Source organism: Eubalaena glacialis, chromosome 18 (genome assembly GCF_028564815.1).
Source record: "Eubalaena glacialis isolate mEubGla1 chromosome 18, mEubGla1.1.hap2.+ XY, whole genome shotgun sequence".
NCBI lineage: Eukaryota > Metazoa > Chordata > Mammalia > Artiodactyla > Balaenidae > Eubalaena > Eubalaena glacialis.
The window spans coordinates 32,266,410-32,287,737 of NC_083733.1; the positions used below are offsets into that span (position 1 = coordinate 32,266,410).

The window sequence follows — 21,328 nt, forward strand, 5'->3', positions numbered from 1 at the left end:
CAATACTTCCTTTACTTAGTATTTATCTGGCATTCCATTGATTATGATGATTCCAGTTTTTAATTTATGCTGGTGATGTAAAGTTTCCTTTTTAATATAAAATTATTCAGATATTTAACCGTTCGCTCAAACGATTAACGTTCAATAATAGACTGGATTTCAGGCAATTTAAGAAAACGGGGGACCTCTACTCCAAATCCCCCATTCCTTGGTTTCCTGTTTTAAAAAAACAAAAGACAAAGAGGCTCTTTCATCAGGTAGAGAGAGAAGCAAGCCTCAGCTGAGCACTCCCCCTACCAAGACATACACAAACCATCAAGGCATTGTTGTGCAAAGGCTTCGTTGAATTGTACTTATAGACAGAAGGCAATGTGCTTCCTGTTAGAAGTCCATGGCCTGCCCATTCTGAATGACCTTTCTGATTGCAAAAATTAATCCTTGAGTACTCTTCAAAACATAAGTTGAGGTGTTAGGCTATATATTTATACTATTTATAATTAAATCCAAGTTGTCCACAATTGATGGATGCCCATGAAGTATGATCAGTTAATACTTTCTTTTTTGAATTTTATTTTATTTATTTTTCATACAGCAGGTTCTCATTAGTTATCTATTTTATACATATTAGTGTATACATGTCAATCCCAATCTCCCAATTCATCCCACCACCACCCCACCCCTCCTGCCGCATTCCCCCCTTGGTGTCCATACATTTGTTCTCTACATCTGTGTCTCTATTTCTGCCCTGCAAACCGGTTCATCTGTACCATTTTTCTAGGTTCCACATATATGCGTTAATATACGATATCTGTTTTTCTCTTTCTGACTTACTTCACTCTGTATGACAGTCTCTAGGTCCATCCACGTCTCTACAAATGACCCAATTTCGTTCCTTTTTATGGCTGAGTAATATTCCATTGTATATATGTACCACATCTTCTTTATCCATTCATCTGTCGATGGGCATTTAGGTTGCTTCCATGACCTGGCTATTGTAAATAGTGCTGCAGTGAACACTGGGGTGCATGTGTCTTTTTGAATTATGGTTTTTCCTGGGTATATGCCCAGTAGTGGGATTGCTGCATCATATGGTAATTCTATTTTTAGTTTTTTAAGGAACCTCCATACTGTTCTCCATAGTGGCTCTATCAATTTACATTCCCACCAACAGTGCAAGAGGGTTCCCTTTTCTCCACACCCTCTCCAGCATTTGTTGTTTGTAGATTTTCTGATGATTCCCATTCTAACTGGTGTGAGGTGATACCTCATTGTAGCTTTGATTTGCATTTCTCTGGTCATTAGTGATGTTGAGCAGCTTTTCATGTGCTTCTTGGCCATCTGTATGTCTTCTTTGGAGAAATGTCTATTTAGGTCTTCTGCCCATTTTTGGATTGGGTTGTTTGTTTTTTTAATATTGAGCTGCATGAGCTGTTTATATATTTTGGAGATTAGTCCTTTGTCCGTTGATAATATTTTTTTTAAGATTTTTTTTTTTTGATGTGGACCATTTTTAAAGTCTTAATTGAATTTGTTACAGTATTGCTTCTGTTTTATGTTTTGGTGTTTTGGCTGCAAGGCATCTGGGATCTTAGTTCCCCGACCAGGGATGGAACCCCCACCCTCTGCACTGGAAGGCGGAGTCATAACCACTGGACCACCAGGGAAGTCCCCTGATCAGTTAATACTTACTGGAATGAGTAATATCACTGGATAGGTACCAAGCCTTTAAACTTTGAGTGGCATCCTTCTACATCGTGAATAAAATCTAGGATGGATTACAAGGCCTGTTACTTTGGCCATTACGTGCCTCTCCAGCTTCATAGCGAGCCTTGCTTTTCCTGGCCAGTAATGCTGACCTCTCCTTTACTTATCCGTGATGTGCTTCCTTATGCCACGTGACTTTGTACAAGTTCTTCTTCTCTGCATACGATGCTCTTCCCTCTTTTCTAGCTCAGTTAGCTTCTTCTCTTCCTTTACATCTCAGCCCAGTGGGTCACCTCTGCAAGGAAGCATCCCCTGATTTCCCCACCTTGCATGATCTGGCCCATTCCCATCTCTCCAATCCCATTGCATTTCACTGTTCACCCTGCCTACCCGGCTCCCACCTCTACGGGTCTCCTTTCCATTTCTCAAGAGTGCCAAGCCCTCTCCCACCTCAGACTTTGCATATGCTCTTCCCTCTGCTGGGAACATACTTTCTCCTCATTTCCTGATTGGCTTCTCCTCATTCTTTAGGTATCAGCTCAAAAGTCAGCTTGGAGAGGCCTTTCTTGCTGACTTAATCAAATGTAGCTACCCTCCCCAGAATAATTTCTTTTTTTGTATAGCTTATTTTTTTCACAGAATCACAGTTTGAATCTTGTTTATGAACATGTGTTCTGTTTTCACAGACAGAACCTAATCTTTGGACACTCCCTCCTCCTCCCCCTCAAGAAGATGATTTCCATTATATGTGTCTAATAAAGTCATTCTCAAACCGGGATTTTGCCCATCAGGGGACATTTGCCAATGTCTGGAGACATATGGTTGTCCCAGCCTGTGGGGGAGGGGAGGCTATTGGCACCTAGCGGGTAGAGACCAGAGATGCTGTTAAGCATTTACAATGCTCAAGGTGCATTGTAAGCAAAGAATATGATGCATTCTCCCAACAAAGAATTACCCAGACCAAAATGTCAATACTGCAGAGGTTGAGAAATTCTTATCTAATATTATCAATTAGAAGACAGAGTGAGATAAGAAGAGAGAATGAGTTGTTTCCAAATGATGAACAGTTTAGGAAGTGATACAAGTAAACTCTCCATATGAAACATAATTGTGAAAGGAGTTGAAGAAGCTACCAGCATTCAGTCCTTATTGTTGGATGCGCTAATAGCAATCTCTTATAACCCACTAGTTGCTTTGCCTTTCAGTGATCATTGGTAAATCTTTCAAGGCTTAATTTTAATAAGTGAAACGTAATGATTTACAAAAATGCGTTAAATTTCTTTTTTTTTAATGTACAGTGTGGGGAGATACAGTCTATATCTATGTAATATCTTTTTTTTTTATTAATTTATTTATTTTTGGCTGCATTGGGTCTTGTTGCCGCACGGGCTTTCTCTAGTTGCGGCGAGCGGGGGCTACTCTTCGTTGGGGTGCACGGGCTTCTCATTGCGGTGGCTTCTCCTGTTGTGGAGCACGGACTCTAGGTGCACGGGCTTCAGTAGTTGTGGCACGTGGGCTCAGTAGTTGTGGCTCGTGGGCTCTAGAGTGCAGGCTCAGTAGTTGTGGCGCACGGGCTTAGTTGCTCCGCAGCATGTGGGATCTTCCCAGACCAGGGCTTGAACCCGTGTCCCCTGCATTGGCAGGCGGATTTTTAACCACTGCGCCACCAGGGAAGTCTCAAAAACGCATTAAAGTTCTTTGGGCTATATCCATGGTTATACATTTTCTTCTCATGTCAGTACTACTAGGAAAAATGGTGAGCTATTTTGGAGGAGTATATATGAATTATTCTTGCTTACACTTTGTTATAGTAAATTCATCAGTCCCTTCTAAATTAGAGTCATGTTTAAAAGAATCATATGGTAATTTTCTAGTTTTCAAAGATACCTGGCATGGCACATAGTAAGTGCTCAATAAACACTTTTCAACTGAGCTAACATCTTTCTCTTTTTAGGTAGAAATCCTAAGATCCAAGGAAGTGTCTTTTAAAGGTTACCTTTTTTTTTAAATAGAAAATGATTGGAGCTTTTCGGGATCGCCAGGTTCCCCAAGGAAGTTGTTAATAATTGGTGGCCCTAAAGGAACTTGACTCTCTAAAGAGATACTTTCACCATTAATCTTATACTGTAATCCTTACACATAGGAAGTCATTATTGGAGAGCTGTGTACTGTGGTAAATGCTAGCACAATTTGATGCATTGATTATGTGGTTCAGAGGTTACTTGACAATATTTTAACGGTCCTTGGTGTATTGTCCTGTGGGAGATTAGAAAAGGTGGGCCAGCATTCTTTGGATCTGAAGACCATGTAGATGGCTCTAAGTTTTGGCAAGACCTTAGCCCCACCACCAGTATGCTTCAGGAGTGGTTTTCACACTGTCCCGCTTCAGGAAAACCCATTTTTTCTTGGTGAAATGTGAGGAATCTCAATTTATAAAACAAATGAAAACTGAATTGCTTTTGTTAAAGGGGGATGGATGGTGGCAGTGCAGAGCTCAGAGCCCCATTCATCTCTCTCTCCGTCAGTACGTGCTTCCACTGTGGTGGCACCATGGCTCCCTAGAGCATAGTTTCTCCATCAAGCAGTCACCAGCCAGCTCGGTAGCCTAGGGAATCACTCTTAGCCAAGAATAGGTATAATAGTATCTAATTCAGAAAGTTAGAGGATTGAATTGGAAAATGCATATTAAGCTTAGCACAAATCCTGGCCCCGAGTAAACATACAGTCAATGTTCCTTGTTTGTGAACCTTGGCTGTTTGTCAACAGGAACTCTCAGGCAACCAGGTCCATCATAAAGGCATAAATTGCAGGTGGAATTCAGGAAGAGCTGATAAAGCCAAGAAAACTAACTCCTTCGCCTTCTGTGTGACCATGAGATTCCTCTGAAATACTGTAGGTCTGGGATGCATCAGTCAAGTACCTATACGTGCTGATGTTCATGGGCATAGAAGTAAAGAAAACAGACTCCTCAGTTAATGAGAAAACTGTGTAAATCGTATCCTCATATTTCATGACCATGCCAGTTAACTAATTTATTATTATTCAGTCAGAATTAAAATACTCTAGAGTGGCCTGTAGATATTTTAAAATACTTAGATTTAAAGAAGTCTGAAAGGACTTTTAAAAAGCCTTCTGAAAGATGTATTTGGAGACTAAAATTAAGAATAAGATAGCTTAAGCTCATGCAGCTCAATATCAAAAAAAAAACAAAAACCCAATCCAAAAATGGGCAGAAGACCTAAATAGACATTTCTTCAAAGAAGATATACAGATTGCCAACAAACACATGAAAGGATGCTCAACATCACTAATCATTAGAGAAATGCAAATCAAAACTACAGTGAGGTATCACCTTACACCAGTCAGAATGGCCATCATCAAAAAAATCTACAAACAATAAATGCTGGAGAGGATATGGAGAAAAGGGAACCCTCTTGTACTGTTGGTGGGAATGTAAATTGATAGAGCCACTATGGAGAACAGTATGGAGGTTCCTTAAAAAACTAAAAATAGAACTACCATATGACCCAGCAATCCCACTACTGGGCATATACCCTGAGAAAACCATAATTCAAAAAAGAGTCATGTACCACAATGTTCATTGCAGCTCTGTTTACAATAGCCAGGACATGGAAGCAACCTAAGTGTCCATCGACAGATGAATGGATAAAGAAGATGTGGCACATATATACAATGGAATATTACTCAGCCTTAAAAAGAAACGAAATTGAGTTATTTGTAGTGAGGTGGATGGACCTAGAGACTGTCATACAGAGTGAAGTAAGTCAGAAAGAGAAAAACAAATACCATATGCTAACACATATACATGGAATCTAAAAAAAGAAAAAAAAATGGTTCTGAAGAACCTCAGGGCAGGACAGGAGTAAAGACGCAGACGTAGAGAATGGACTTGAGGACACGGGGAGGGGGAAGGGTAAGCTGGGAAGAAGTGAGAGAGTGGCATGGACATATATACACTACCAAATGTAAAATAGCTAGCTAGTGGGAAGCAGCCACATAGCACAGGGAGATCAGCTCAGTGCTTTGTGACCACCTAGAGGGGTGGGATAGGGAGGGTGGGAGGGAGGTGCAAGCGGGAGGGGATATGGGGATATATGTATACAATAGCTGATTCACTTAGTTATACAGCAGAAACTAACACACCATTGTAAAGCAATTATAATCCAATAAAGATGTTTAAAAAAAAAAAAGAAAAGAATAAGATAGCTTAAATCCCAGGAGTGGGGGCTGGAAGTGATGTAAGCAAGAAATGGTGGAACTTTAAAAGAATGCAGAAGAGTGGACAGTCAGCTCAGATTTTTGAAGAGAAATAGCTAAATGTGTGAAGAATGCTAATAAAAAGAAATTAGGACAAACTGATAGCGTAAAATCCACTTTTGTCATACAAGTCTGCAGAAGGATGCCTGCCAGGAGAATGTAATATTTTAGGAGTAGTGGAAAAGGATATTGTCAGTGAGACAAAGAAGAGTTGGGGTTGTTCTGATATGAGTGACACATTTCTCCAGGATTCCACAGGAATTTGGTAACTCAGAAATCATTAAGAAGTGGAAAATTTGTATGTTTAATATTAAACCCTAGCAATTAGCTACAGACTAGTTTAACTACTTGTCTCTTCTTTTTAGTTTTTTTTTTTAATTAATTAATTTATTTATTTATTTTTGGCTGTGTTGGGTCTTCGTTTCTGTGCGCAGGCTTTCTCTAGTTGCGGCGAGCGGGGGGGCCACTCTTCATCGCGGTGCGCGGGCCTCTCTTGTTGCGGAGCGCAGGCTCCAGACGCGCAGGCTCAGTAGTTGTGGTTCACAGGCCCAGTTGCTCCGCGGCATGTGGGATCCTCCCAGACCAGGGCTTGAACCCGTGTATCCTGCATCGGCAGGCAGACTCTCAACCACTGCGCCACCAGGGAAGCCCCCTTTTTAGTTTTTCCTAACTAGAGTGTTTTAGTTTTTGTTTTTTTGTTTTGTGTTTTTGTAAATGGAAAAAGTTAAGATGCTCCCCTCCTTACCCCTCCAATCCAATCCGATATAATGCAACCATTGTTTATACACTTTTTTTTTTTAACAAAAAGGGGCTGTACTCTATTTTGCAACTTGCTTTTTCACTTGCTGTATCTTGCATATCACTCTAGATTAGTGGTTCTCTAGAACTGGGAGCAGTTTTGCCCTCCAGGGGGCAATGTCTGGAGACATTTTTGATTGTCATGACTGGTGAGGGGAGGGAGGTTGCTACTGGCATCTAGTAGGTGGAGGCCAAGGTTACTGTTAACATCCTGCAATGCAAAGGACAGCTCCCACAGCAAAGAATTATCTGGTCCAAAATGTCATTAGAGCCAAAATTGAGAATCATTTCTCTAGGTCAATACACATAAATCTAATTCATTATTTTAAAAAGCTTCATAATACTTTGTAGTATGGTCGATCATGATTTATTCAACTAGTTTCCTACTGATAGCTCTGGCTTCTTATTTAGTGGCATTATAATATTTAAGATTAAGAAACCAAATGCTCCAAGTTAAAATTCATTTGTGTCTTTAAAGAGCAAAATAAGCCTTATCAGAAAGATTCAAAAGAGGAATTCATAGGCTTGTGTATAAAATTAGATTCTGGGTCACTGTGAGTCAGGAGAATTTGGTTTCAAGAAAATCACAGACTCACTCTAAATGACAAGTCTTAAAGTAAGTCATTTGAAAAGCATGTCTTCATTTTTTGATTCTTTGGAATTAAAAGATGAAGAAGAAGCAACTCTAAAGCCTTTTATATGACTGCCCAAAAACAGAGAAGGCTACGTTTGAAGTGACGGCAGTAACTTTCAGAGAAGCTAATTCTGATTGTCTTTACCTCCTCCTTATACATATTTTTAAAAATTCATTAGTACATTAAATCAGATGGGTTGAACAGAAGAAAACAAAGCAGGTTTAAGATGAAAAAAGTGATATCCAATCCTGAGGACATGGAATGACTTCCAAATGCCCTTGACAATGTAATTCAGAATTGGACTGACCCTCTGGTTAACCACAGAGGGTTTTACAGGGAGGGTGCCCTGAAGCAAACGGATGCTTGCTCTGTGCTTCTCTAGCCCATCCTCTCTATATGGCATAGGCATGCCTGGGAGGATAAAATAGAGAACTGATTCTCCCCTTTTGCAGAGCTGGGGAAAGGGTAATAGAACCAGAACTGTGCCGGAGAAGGATGGCAAACCAACTGGTGAGCCTGAAAGGGTTAGACCTCTGTTTCCACCCTTTCCTTGTCATCAGTTTCCTCAGTACGAAGCAAGAGGCGGCTGTTTCTCTTCCCTTCGCTAGTAATGTTTTGTTATCACTTAGTTAAGTCATCCAGTGATAGTTCTCTGGTGCAATAGACTAGGCTGGATAATTTGGGCTTTGTGCTTTTGACCTTTCAGCTTTCTGGCATGAGTCCTTCTAATTAATAAATTAATAACTAGATAATAACTAGATAATTAATAGCTATCCTGAGATAAGTCAGACCTATCAAAATTACAAGTCAAACCTATCTAAGGAACTGCTGACATTATAAGTTCATTGTTTTTTTTTTAATTGAGGTATAATTGACATCTAATATTATATTAGTTTCAGGTGTACAATGTAATGATCGGATATTTGTATATATTGCGAAATTATCACCACAGTAAGTCTAGTTAACATTTGTCATCATACAGTTACAGAAAAGGGTTTTTTTTTTATTGTGAAGAGGACTTTTATGATCTACTCTCTTAGCAACTTTCCAATATACAATACGGTCCTGTTACCTACAGCCACCATGCTGTGTATTACATCCTTATGATGTACTTATTTTGTAACTGGCAGTTGGTACCTTTTGATCCCCTTTCCCCATTTTGTTCCCAACCCCTGTAAGCTCATTGATGTTTGGGAAAACTAAGAATTCCCCCCCTTGCTGTTGCCCCTTTAGGATCAGAGCCACACACAAGTTTCACAATACCGTCAGGATCCCTCCCTGATCATGAGGTCCATCGTCCACATGACGGATGCTGCTCGCTCTGGGATCATGCCTCCTGCCCAGCTCACCACCATCAACCAGTCTCAGCTCAGCACCCAGTTGGGGTTGAATTTGGGAGGTGCCAGTGTGCCCCACACGTCTCCTTCACCTCCAGCGAGCAAATCGGCGACTCCCTCCCCTTCTAGCTCCATCAATGAAGAGGATGCTGATGAATCCAACAGAGTGAGTTAATTGCCTTTGGTATATAACCTACCAGAGAATTGGAAATCACCCTATGCACATGTGTTTGAATTTCATTCACAGTAGTACCTTCTTTTGCTTCATGGATTTGGAGTAGCATTTGAATTTATGGTGGTTTAATTTTTTTCTTCACTCTTTTATATTTACTTATTTTCTGTGGAAAGTGTATTCAACTGAAAATTGGAAGATCTGACTTCTCCTATTAGTTGTAAGGCATTGAGTAAGTCACTTAACTCTTGTAGGCTTAATTTTCCTAAATCAGCAAAAGGGAAGGCTTGCACTAGACTTTCCAGAAATTCTGAACTGCTCTGGTTCTAAGTTAATGTCCAGGTAGGGAAGTTGCATCTGGTTAGTTGGCTGAACTGCTGCCCCATTGGACAGTCTTGCACCTTTGACGAGGTTTATCACGTAGTAAGTTCCAGTCGTTTTACATCTTTGCTTTTGTCAGGGAAATGACACATGATTCAAATATGCACAAGGTGTAGTAAAAACTTAGTTGCAGGTATGACTTTTCTGAATGCCTAGAAAAGTATTCTGTTTCACTGAACTTACTTGTAGGTACACAATTACTCATTCCTCATTTATTAATTATGTGTGGTACACTTACTCTGTGCCTGGCGTTTTACTTCGTTCTGGTGATACAAAGATTTCTAAGAGAATTATTGCCCCTGGGACTTCCCACTGGGAACAAATAGCAATGTTTAAAACTAGCTCCAGATGTGATTAGAGGTATAATTGATGTATCTGGTGTGCTGAGATGGTCATCGATTCTGCTTGGGAGAGTGATTTGAGGAAGCCTTTATTGAGAAGGTGATGTTTGAATTAGGTCTAAGAGGATACATAAAAGTTTGTGAGGCAGAAGAGAGAGGCCAGCATTCTGGTAGAAAGAGCAATGAAATTGCGTGTCCATTTATGGGTATCGTGAGCAGTGTGACATGGGGGAAGAAAGAAATGAGTTGAAGAAAGAAATGACTGAAATGTGGTAGCCTTTCCCCTGTTGGTAGTTGAGAGCTGATTAATTATTTGCATAGGGGAATGGCATAAGCAAATTTATGCTTTAGAAAGATAACTTGGGCTGTATATAGAATGTGTTATAAAGAGAGGGACCAGAGAGAAGGAACTCAATTAAAACGTCCTTTTGTTATGAAGGGTTTGCTTTTATTTTAGCAAAGGAAGGCATGGACAGGAGGTGCCAGATTAGTGAGACATTCAAGAGAAAGAATCATCTATTGAGGTTTGGTGATCCCCTGGAATTTGAAGGAATAAAAGATACACTGGGTTTTAGTTTGAGAGCCAGCGGGGATATCAGTAAATGGAGAGGCTCAACCTAGGAAGAGAGGAGTGTTGTTTTTTTTTCCCCACGGGGAAGATGAGAGTTTGACATGGTAGGGGGTTGAATTTGAGTTGCTTCCATGTGAGTCTAGAACTCAGTCTGTTGGAGATGGAGCTATAGATTTGGGGACCATCTGCACATAGATGTGAGCACATAGAAGTAATCAGGATTTCTCAGCGTGCGTAAGGAGCAAGACAAGGCCAGAACATTGAGCATCATTTATTTTTACCTTGAGCATCATTTATGTTTAAATAGAAATGGAAGAAGAGGAGCTGGAAAAGATTGCGGGTGATGAAAAGAGGAGGGAGGTTAGCTGAAAAGAGGAGAAATGTTGCAGGGATTTTAAGAAAGAGGGCTTGGTCTATCCCATTATGTTAACTCCCCACTGGACACAAGGTGGGGAAATGCACTTAGCAGTCTCTGCTCACACTCACAAGGACTTCAGTGGGATGAAGTGGGAAGTAATAAAGAAACTCGAGGGATGTGTATAAGATACAGCTGAGTTACAACTGGCTATTACACAGTTCAAATGGAGTCCTTTCATTTGGTTCACATTCCAGCTGATCTTAATACTTACCTCTGTATCAATCTGAAATTGTCACCTCTAAAGAGAACCTTTTATGTGACTCTTAGCTTGTTCCATTTTAAGCCAGGGTCTAGGTTTTGTGTAAAGACAAGGAATCCAGTATATCTCTTAAGCAACTTAGCTGAAAAAGGAAGATTAACATTATTGTTGATTATGTCTTTTGGGTAAAGCTATTTCTCCATTTTTTCACAGCCCTTTGAGTCAACTATGCAGAAGTTTCTTTAGGAGAATTAATTCTGAGCTTTTATTTACACTGTGAGATTCTTCATTTCGGGTTTATTCTTAAAAGCTAATGATGATTAGGGCAAGTCATGGTTGTCCAAGAAAGACATCAAAGGTTGTCAACACTTGAATGTTGTTTTACAAAGAGTGAAATAGAACTCTTCTTATTTGGAAAAAGCTTTACTGGAAATAACTTTCATCTTGCCATTGGTCAGGGTATTGTTGGTGCAAACAGTGCCAAATTCTCTTCCAAGAAAAGAATAGAGTTGTTTGACTCAGTTAGAAAACTCTCTGTATATATTTTTTTTCATGTGACTTAACGTAATATTTTTTCATTGAAGGAAAACTTGGCTCCAATTGAAGCTCTAATTGAAAAGACATCTGACTCCCTTGCAAGTTCAGATTCATTAACTAGATTAAACAAGTTGCACTTATTCTGAGGATTTAGAAAAAAGACTATGAGGTCTACAGAATTTTATTGAATTAATTGTGTGAGTTATGAAAGATGGCATTTTGGAGGAGAGATGAGATCTAGCTTAACACCTACTGAAGTGCATAAGCTACTTGTATAAAGTATGGGTGTGGTTATCACTCAGTACAAACAAGAGGCCTACCAACAAGTAGGCTCTTGGTTTCCTAACACCTAGAGGGTTCAGAGCTCTCAAAGAAAAGTTGCTTATCAGTTTCCTCCCTAAGAATGCTAGTAATTGGATTAAGTTCCCAATGACCCTCTTTCAGAAAGTAATAATACTCTTGGAAAATTTGAATTAAGATTCAAGACTCAAGGCCATTAAAAGCCAATCTGTTACTACTTGAATCTATCTCTGTTGATCTTGCCCAAGGCTGGCTTTTGAAACAGATTTTGTCAAACACTTCAGCATTCTTGATGAAGTTAACTGCAAAATTATCTCCAATCTAGTCATATCATAATCTAGGGGGAGATAAAACAAGGTTGATAAATCATTTCCCCTGCTTCTCTGATGAGTATTTTATATGATTGTTGAAATTAGATGATGGTAGCAGGTGCGTATTGGAGCTCAGTGGTATATAAATTTGGGGAACTGTACCCATATCATCTCTATGGTTTCAGTTTCAGAGTTCATTGTGAATATGTGTGAGCGTCTCTAGGCCAGAATTCTTGTGGGCAGGGTTACTTACTATATGTAATAATAAACATCATCTTATTAGTCTTCTTTTTAGCCTTGGCGATTTTAAGTATCTACTGTTGCTGCTGTTTTAGAGGTTTTTAATTTTATGAAGAGTATCAATTTCCTTTCTAGCTCTACTTAGAGTTTTGACATTTTTACATTTCTTGTTATCCTATTCTTTAGGAAGTTTTTTTATTGTTTTAGAAAATAAAAGTGACCTTTCCCTTATTGTGCAAGCTTAGGGATTAGAACTAATTTCCATTTGAGTTTCCGGAGACCATTAGCAAAGTCATATTCTGGTAAAATAAAAGACCAAGCCTCAAAAAAATCAGTTCAGACTGATCATACATATGGTATGCCTCTATGGCTAAGGGACCTTATATAAAATATCTGAATATGATCAACATCCTGAATAGTATTTAGGTTTACTTCTAAAACCTTTGAAAATGTAAAATATTTTGTTTATGGGTACATGTGTAGCCCATATATATATGGCATTACTTGGTACAGAGCGTTCTGTTTTTCATTATTCATAATTGCTATTTAGAGCATATGTTGCGAATGTATTGAAGATACTTCTGGGTCTCATTAATCAATGTTCTAAATGCTAATCTCTGCTGTCCAGTTAACTCTAAGCAAATTTACCCCTCCCCCACATTTGGTGGTAATTCATCTGTTGATGACGTTTAACAAAACCTTAAAAGAACAATTGGGGACCTGAGTAAGTCTTTCTGCATTCTCTGCAAGTACATTCTAGGCAGTGAATTTTCTTCCTGCTTTGCAGGCCATTGGAGAGAAAAGAGCTGCTCCAGATTCTGGCAAGAAGCCCAAGACTCCAAAGAAAAAGAAAAAGAAAGATCCCAATGAGCCACAGAAGCCAGTGTCAGCATATGCCCTGTTTTTCAGAGACACACAGGCTGCAATTAAAGGTCAAAACCCTAACGCAACCTTTGGAGAGGTCTCAAAAATCGTAGCATCTATGTGGGACAGCCTTGGAGAAGAACAAAAGCAGGTGAGGCAAAGATCCATCATGGTCATTGCAAGATTATTCTTTACACCTTTTCTGAGTGAATACATCCACTTAATATGATTGCTTCTCATGAAAGCCTTTCTAAGCTATGGAATTAAAAAACACAAACATATAAACCCAAACCACTCTGCAGTTATATGAATTTCTCAGTTCCCTTAAGGGTTTGTGTTCAGAACCCATTCAGAAGAGAGTTGGAGGAGATCCAGGCAGTATCCTGCAAGCATAAACTTTTGATGATAATCTTTTCATTTTAAATAATGTGGAATTTTTCCCCCCTTTGTTCAAAAAAGGCACTACAAAGGGATTAGGTCCATCCTGCTTGCCTTTTTTTTGATCATCTTTCTGAACTCTTGTGCTCTCCTGGGGGGTTTCCAAACTTTGAAGCTGACTCTGCGTGTCTCATTATTGTCATCGGGCATTTGAAATTTTATTCCAAGTTCATTTGAAAGCGTGGCTGTATGAGAGGCATTGAGAGATTAGCCATGCTGGTGGGAGACACTTCCTTGGGGTCCAGCTTCCCATCTTTCCTCGTGCAAGTCCTCCACACAAATGGAGAGAAGAATGGTTTCCTTGGGGCTCAGTCCTCCCCTGGCTCCTTGCATGAAGCTCCAGTGACCATTCATAGGCGTTGATTTTCCATATCCTCACAAGAATAGACCCCTATTAGTAATAAACCAGAATAATTGTTTCAGGAATAAGGAGTGGAAAACCCTTGATTTTCTTTTTCTTTCTTCCTTCCTTCCTTTCTCCCTCCCTCCCTCTCTCTCTCTCTCTTTCTTTCTTCCTTCCTTTCTTTCTTCTCATTCCTACCAACTGGTTACCTTGGGATGGTACAACTGTAGAATCTGCCTGTTTGTTGGCACTGAGCTTCATGCTCTATGCGGCAGACTGATTTTCTACCCTAGAAACGTAATCCTAAGGGGGCTGGCAAACTGCTGCATCTAACTTTTAAATTCTGGAGAAAAGGATAGTTGCACTTTGGTATAACAGCCAGCCATCAGACACCACGGTTTAAGAAAAGGAAGCCCAAATGAGGTTTAACATACTGGAATATATTTATGGAACTCACTGGTCTCACTAATGGAAATCTTTCATCTTTCACTATCTCTGATTTTTCTTTTTTTTTCTCCAAAAGAAAACCCAGGTTGAAAGGCCTCCATCTTTTCTCTTCTGTCTTCACACACTTTCCCTATTATTGTTGGTTTTTCATCCTCTGGTTTGTTTCAGCTTAGAGATGGGTGTGAAGGAAAGAAGACATGGATGGAGAAGCTCGTTAACTTTCTATAATTTAAACCATTTGCCACAAATTTCATCCTTGTTACCTTATTTACTGCCCAAACAGGAGGCCCTTAGCTGTTACTCTCATGAATTCCGTGCTGCAACCTGAAATCTTTTTCTGTTTGCCATAGTAAACATCAGAGTTGGGCCCCAGTGAGGGTGGCAGGGTTTCATTTTGTTTTAATATCTGTGTGTGTGTTTCTACATTTAAAAATCAAACCCAGGGAGACCAACTTTTTATGTGAGTTCTGTTGCAACGTAATTTGCCCAGCAGTTATTTTATGGCTGAGAATGTGTGTGCTAAAGGTGGTGCTAATTGTGGTCTTTTAATAGGTCTATAAAAGGAAAACGGAAGCCGCCAAAAAAGAATACCTGAAAGCCCTGGCTGCATATAGGGCCAGCCTCGTTTCTAAGGTAAATCCGGACAGGGGCGGCCAGTGTCTGAGAGAGTTAGGAGCCCTGGAGCATTGAAATCATAAATGCAACTCCTCTTCGAGTTGATTAAAAAAAAAAAAATAGCATCTCGAACAACTCATAAACTTATTTGTTCCCTTTAGAGATCACCCCAAGGATGGCCTGGAAAATAAGTGTTCATTCAAGCTGATGAATCCAAATTGTTTCCAAGAGTCACTGATCTCTATATATGTATGTTGAAGCTATTTAGACAGATTTCAAACAGCCCCTTTCTTCCCGTCGGGGACTGAGATCTGTGTTAATGTCCTCTATTTAAACTGAGAAGTATTTTTGTCAGGCATTTTTGGACATCAGGTCATAAATTCTCCAATGGTTGCATGATAGAGGATATAATATAATAGAGAATGTTGCGTTTTTGACCAAACTCTTCCACATCATATAAATAAATAAGGCTCACGATTATTTAAAATAAAATTATGCTCCGAGTACTTTAAAAAAGACATGTATGCATGTATTATACATAGAGTATACAATGGGCCCTGATGTATTATAAAATGCAACAGTAGTCCAAAGCAAATGTCACTCTGGATTATTATTACCTTGATCCAAAAGGAGCATGAGCTGTTACCTTATATTTTTAACATTTAATTAACTTTGTCCTTAGCCTTCCTAGAATTTAGAGAGGCTTTGGGGTGGATAATGTGAACTAATGTTTTTGCTCGTGATGTATTTCCCCTGGCAAGCAGAGATCCCATTTCCTTGTCATTGTTGTTGCCTCAGAGTACAACATAGGGCCTCAGGGCATGGTCAGTGCTGCCGGCAGAGCCATTTAGAAAGGGTTTAGCCCTCTTTTCTCGTCTTCACCGGAATTGTAAGATCTACCGTCGGCAGCTGCTCAGAACCAGATCAAGAGAGGTACTCCTATACCTCGTAGGTATAGCTCTTACGACCCTTCCCACTTCATTAGAAAGAGAAAACATTCATCAGGTCCATAGCAAAAGCTTTTTCTGAGACTCTGGAAGGTGCACATTGAGAGATATACCTATTCTGGATGGGGATTTGCACATTGGTAGAAAACCTATTCTGGATGCAGATTTGCACATTGGTAGAATGTGTGGGCCACAGATGTTAAGAATTGAGGTGTACTTGATGGCTAATTAGACGGAGTGACATGAATAGAGTAACAATGTGCATGTACTTCTTACGTGGATCGTTTATTCATTCATTTACCTAGAAGCAGGTATAGGTGACCTTTGTGCATTAGAGCATGAATAATTGATCATACATGGATTTAAGCCAAGAGCCAGTAACTCTAAAGGCATTCTGGAAATAGCATCCATGATTGGGCTGATCAGGTCTGTGACTGACTTAGAAGGGATAACTTAAACGTTTTACATTGGATACTAAAATCCGATTCGGAAATGTTTCCGAATGGATTGATTGATTCCTTTGATTCTAAAAAACTATTCAATAGGATGGAATTTAAAAAGAATAAATCCAGATTGTTTGGGGGGGGGTGTTTTTGTTTTGTTTTTTTCATTAGGTAAGTGCAGTTGAGAGCACCCTAAATTTATAGTCAGAGGCATGACAGGCAACTAAAATAGTCCTTGAGGTATAAATTTAGAATAATTTCAACCTGAACCCAAAGTGTGAAATAGTTGCTAATATGGTGATCTCACAGGAAGCAGCATCTGACTGTACAGCTTGCTGATTAGATCACATCTAAAGAATTGGTTCCCAATGGTTGACCAATTGAAGGCCCTCCAGCAGGTTGCCTCCACGATGGTAAGGACCGAAAATCCAATAATACTTAATAATTGAAAGAATCATGGAAGCAAAGATTTGGGGGCGTATGATTTTGGTCCTCCAATATAAGAGCCATCATGGAAGGGAAGCCTAAGCTTGATCTCTGTGCCCTGGATGGAAGAACTCATCCAAGGAGTGAGGTTACAAGGGAGCGAGATTTCAGCCTCAACATTAGAAATAATAAACATCACATGTGCATTTAACTTAAGTCTCTACAATCAGAGCCCGGGACTTTCCCTTAAGATGTGCCTCTGCTATCACTTTTAATCTTCACAACAACCAACAAAATTAATAGAAGCTTAATATTCAACCGTGAGGGAGTAGACCCGGCAGGCGAGCAGGAGCTCTTCACAGCCATCCACCCTTTTCCATTCTCCACTAGGGGAGCATCTCATAGGCATAATGGTGTGATTGCCCAGGTGTTTAAATATAGACTTTCCTTGTAGTTTCTTCCTTAAGACTGGCTTGGCGATTTTTAAATATTAGAGTATATAAAAATAATGTTCATGTTTATATGTAGAAGACTGTGTGTATTCTACTTTGTGGGTGATTTAATGGTTTTTTTAAAAGATAATTATGAGTATTTGCAGGTTTCTTCTTACCCAAAGGCTTCAGAACACGACCCTCCAGTAACATGCAGCGCCCCCTGAGCTTTTGTACAAAACCAGAGAACTGTCCACCGATGGACGGAGCTTTACACTGATCAGGTGTTCGAACAGAAGCCATCGGCCATGGCTTTTTCTACCTTGAGTGATTCTCCATGTAAGGTCACTCCTCAGGTTTCTTCTAATAGTAGATTTTATAAATGTGAGTAGTAAAAATCTAGAAATAAACATTCAGAATCATTAAAGAGAGTGGATGGCAGCTTGATGCCGCCAAGGTCCCCCCCGTACACACCCCCCTACAAAAAACCCAAATTTTATGAAGAATAAGAGGAAAAAAATAGTCTTTAAGAGGAATTATTCCTAATCCCAGTTGCATTTAAAATAATTTATTTTTGTGGAGGTAATTATGTGTTTTTAGTACAAAATATATTAGGCAGTTTCTCTCCATGTTGAGCCCCAGGTCATCTGTTTATCTTATAACAGGTTATGCAGTCACATGAGTGCTGAACTTTCTCCCTTTATGTATGACTCCTTTGATGAATTTTGGAAATCTTTGAAAATATTTGGTAAACTAAAAATGTTTCTAAAGTTGTAAAGTACTTCAATTTAGTGTCTCTAAAGAATTCAGTTATGTTTTTCTTATACTCAAGTGAGCACTGTTATAAATAATCATGGCTTTGATTATTATATACAGGGCTTTGGCGTTTTCTGGTAACAGTTGTTTTCTGGTAGTAGTAATTGTTAATTAATGAAAATAGCTAACATTTACGAAGTGCTTTCTGTAGGCCAGGCACTGTTCTAAATGCTTAATAAATATGAGGTGGTTTAATTCTCACAACCTCTATACAAGGTGAATACCATATAATGCTATTTTATAGATGAGGAAACTGAGGAACAGATGAGTGAATTAACTTGCCTCAAGCCACAGAGTTGTTGAGTAGTTGAGCTAGATTTGAACTCAGGCAGTCTATACTCTGTTGTCTTTCAAAATGGTTCTTGGTGGTGACATTAGTTCAGACTTAAATGCTAAAGAATTGTTACTCTTAAATATATGTATCAGTCACCTTTTACTACAATAGTGCTGTGTAACAACCAGCCCCAAGCCCAATGACTTAAAAAGATAAGCATTTATCCCAGAAAGTGCCATTTAACTAGCTGGGTCTTTAAGTCTAGGCCAAGACTCGGCAGGTTCAGCTAGTCCTGCTCGTCTGTGTGCAGTCAGCATCAGGGGGTTGGTGCTGGACTCATACACCTACATGGCAGTGAGCTGGCTCTTGAGTGGGTAACTGGGCCACATGGCTGTCATCACGAGGTGGTAGGTTCTGAGAGACACAGACAGACAGACTTTGAAGCCTCACTTCCATCACATTCTGTTGACCAGAGCAAAGGTGCCAGGCCAGCCCAGATTCAAAGGGTGGGGAGTTCCACTCCACCTCTGGAAGGAGCTATAAAGTCACGTGACAAAGTGCTTGGGTTCAGGGAAGCATGAATAATGGTGGCCATTTTTTTCATCAATTTACAATACTAAAAATACCTCCAACCTTCTCCCCCAAAATGCAGGCTGCTGCCGAATCAGCAGAAGCCCAGACCATTCGTTCTGTTCAGCAGACCCTGGCGTCCACCAATTTGACCTCCTCCCTCCTTCTCAACCCTCCGCTGTCTCAGCACGGAACAGTGTCGGCCTCCCCTCAGACTCTCCAACAATCGCTCCCTAGGTCAATCGCTCCCAAACCCTTAACCATGAGACTCCCCATGAACCAGATCGTCACTTCGGTCACCATCGCAGCCAACATGCCATCGAACATTGGGGCTCCGCTGATCAGCTCCATGGTGGGCTCAGCGTCCTCCACCCAAGTGAGCCCTTCAGTGCAGACCCAGCAGCATCAGATGCAGCTGCAGCAGCAGCAGCAGCAGCAGCAACAACAGATGCAACAGATGCAGCAGCAGCAGCTCCAGCAGCACCAGATGCATCAGCAGATCCAGCAGCAGATGCAGCAGCAGCATTTTCAGCACCACATGCAGCAGCACCTGCAGCAGCAGCAGCACCTCCAGCAGCAAATCAACCAACAGCAGCTGCAGCAGCAGCTGCAGCAGCATCTCCAGCTGCAGCAGCTGCAGCACATGCAGCATCAATCCCAGCCTTCTCCTCGGCAGCACTCCCCTGTCACCTCCCAGATTACATCCCCCATCCCCGCCATCGGGAGCCCCCAGCCAGCCTCTCAGCAGCACCAGTCACAGATACAGTCTCAGACACAGACTCAAGTATTATCGCAGGTCAGTATTTTCTGAAGACGCACGTGGCAGGCGGATTTGCGCATCTGGAGGAGAGTGGCGTCCGAGAGTAAACCATGTGTGGCTGCAACTCGTGAGTCGGTGTTGGTTATGCAGAAATGTGTAAAAGATCACGCGGTCCTCTCAAGTGTCTATTAGATAGGCAATAAGAACTACAGTGTAGCTGAAAATCATCTTCTAGCTGACTCTAAACCACTTTGTTTTTAAACAAGAAAAGCTGTGCTCTTTTATGTGATGCCTTTTTTTATTTATTCAGGCTCTACCTACAATATGTGAATCAAACCGTTTAATGAATCCTGGGACATACTGATGATTATAATAAACTGGCCTCTCTGAGTCATAGCAAATGGCCTTATTTCTCCCGAAGTGAAGAAACCACACTTCAAGGCGATTGGAACTTCCGAAGCCCTAAAAATAAAAAGCACAGTCGTAACTACCTGAAATACGAAAATCCAGTTTCATACAAACATTTGTATGACGTCAATCGTTGATGGCATTTTTTTGTCATGAAAAAAATAACGTAAATCACAGACTTTTGCCAAAGCTCTTATTTTTTTCCTTAAATCTCTCCAGAAAAAAAAAAAAATGCAAGTGATTAGTTTCAATTATTGACTCCTTTTCACTTTTTACCCATGACTTCTCCAAATCAAGCCACAGTATATGTTGTAACAATATCTATGACCACTGTTAGCCCATTATATTCATTCCAATTAGAAGAAAAGAATGTGAATATTATATTCTGTGTTTTGAGTGACAAGTTTCGAAAATGAAAAACACTGTATTTTTAAAAGGGAAATGCACTTAAATGGAGACAGTTATTACAAAAGTTAAGATTTAAAAAAAAAAAGAGCAAGAGTTTTTATTATGATGTAATACCGGTAGAATATTTAAAAGGCGCACCGCATCTGAATAATCAATGTAAATATTTTCTTTCAAAGTTGTAAGTTTTCATATCATGTGTTGTAAAGTTTTCATAAACGAGGCTTTAACGTAAACACTGGTGACATAAACCATTCATTGCTACGTTGCTTATTGTGTTTTTATGCTGTTTTATACTTTTTTATGAGTTATGATAGCAGCAATTAAGTTGTTTGTATTTTGCTTAACTAAAACAAAAATGCTTTTATCTTGCTATAGAATAAACACATTTCAGTAAAAACTGCAGACTGTATTTTGATGCAACAACCAGGCAACTACTGTTCACTTTTCAAAATAAAATATGTCAAATTTCACTTTTGGTTCCTTGAGTATGTAGAAGATGGGGGAAATAGGTCCCATACCAACCTGTGTTTGAGCCCAAGCATCTTCTTCCATTTTCAACTGGAAATAAGAGATTCATAGCCAAGAATGTGGATTGCATGGCCCCAAACCAGAGCCTGTAAAAAAACAAATAAACCATTAGAAATAGAACCATTAGTGGAATTCCCTGGCGGCCCAGTGGTTAGGACTCCTCGCTTTCACTGCCGAGGGCGCAGGTTCGATCCCCGGTCGGGGAACTAAGATCCCGCAAGCTGAGCAGTGCGGCCAAAAAAGAAAAAAAAAGGAAAAGAAATAGAACCATTAGAAATTTTTTATGATTATCATTTTGTTAAGATGCAAGGGCAAGGTAAGTATAGAGGAAAAAGCACGTGTCGTCTATTTGGGGCTCGGACTAGCTGGCACTGTGTTTTTATTGCTG

The 21,328-nt window shown here is 40.0% G+C and overlaps 1 protein-coding gene across 2 annotated transcripts in view; it reads left to right on the plus strand.

Annotated features, from left to right (window-relative positions):
* TOX3 (TOX high mobility group box family member 3) overlaps nucleotides 1-20,670 on the plus strand; it is a 106,476-nt gene extending 85,806 nt beyond the window's left edge. For both annotated transcript variants that reach the window (XM_061172902.1, XM_061172903.1), the window contains exons 4-7: nucleotides 8,649-8,918; nucleotides 13,010-13,237; nucleotides 14,867-14,947; nucleotides 18,919-20,670. In XM_061172902.1, the coding sequence (XP_061028885.1) occupies nucleotides 8,649-8,918; nucleotides 13,010-13,237; nucleotides 14,867-14,947; nucleotides 18,919-19,647 (1,308 nt within the window). In that variant the 3' untranslated portion in view covers nucleotides 19,648-20,670. The remainder of the gene's footprint in view (nucleotides 1-8,648; nucleotides 8,919-13,009; nucleotides 13,238-14,866; nucleotides 14,948-18,918) is intronic.
* The last annotated feature ends 658 nt before the right edge of the window (nucleotides 20,671-21,328 follow it).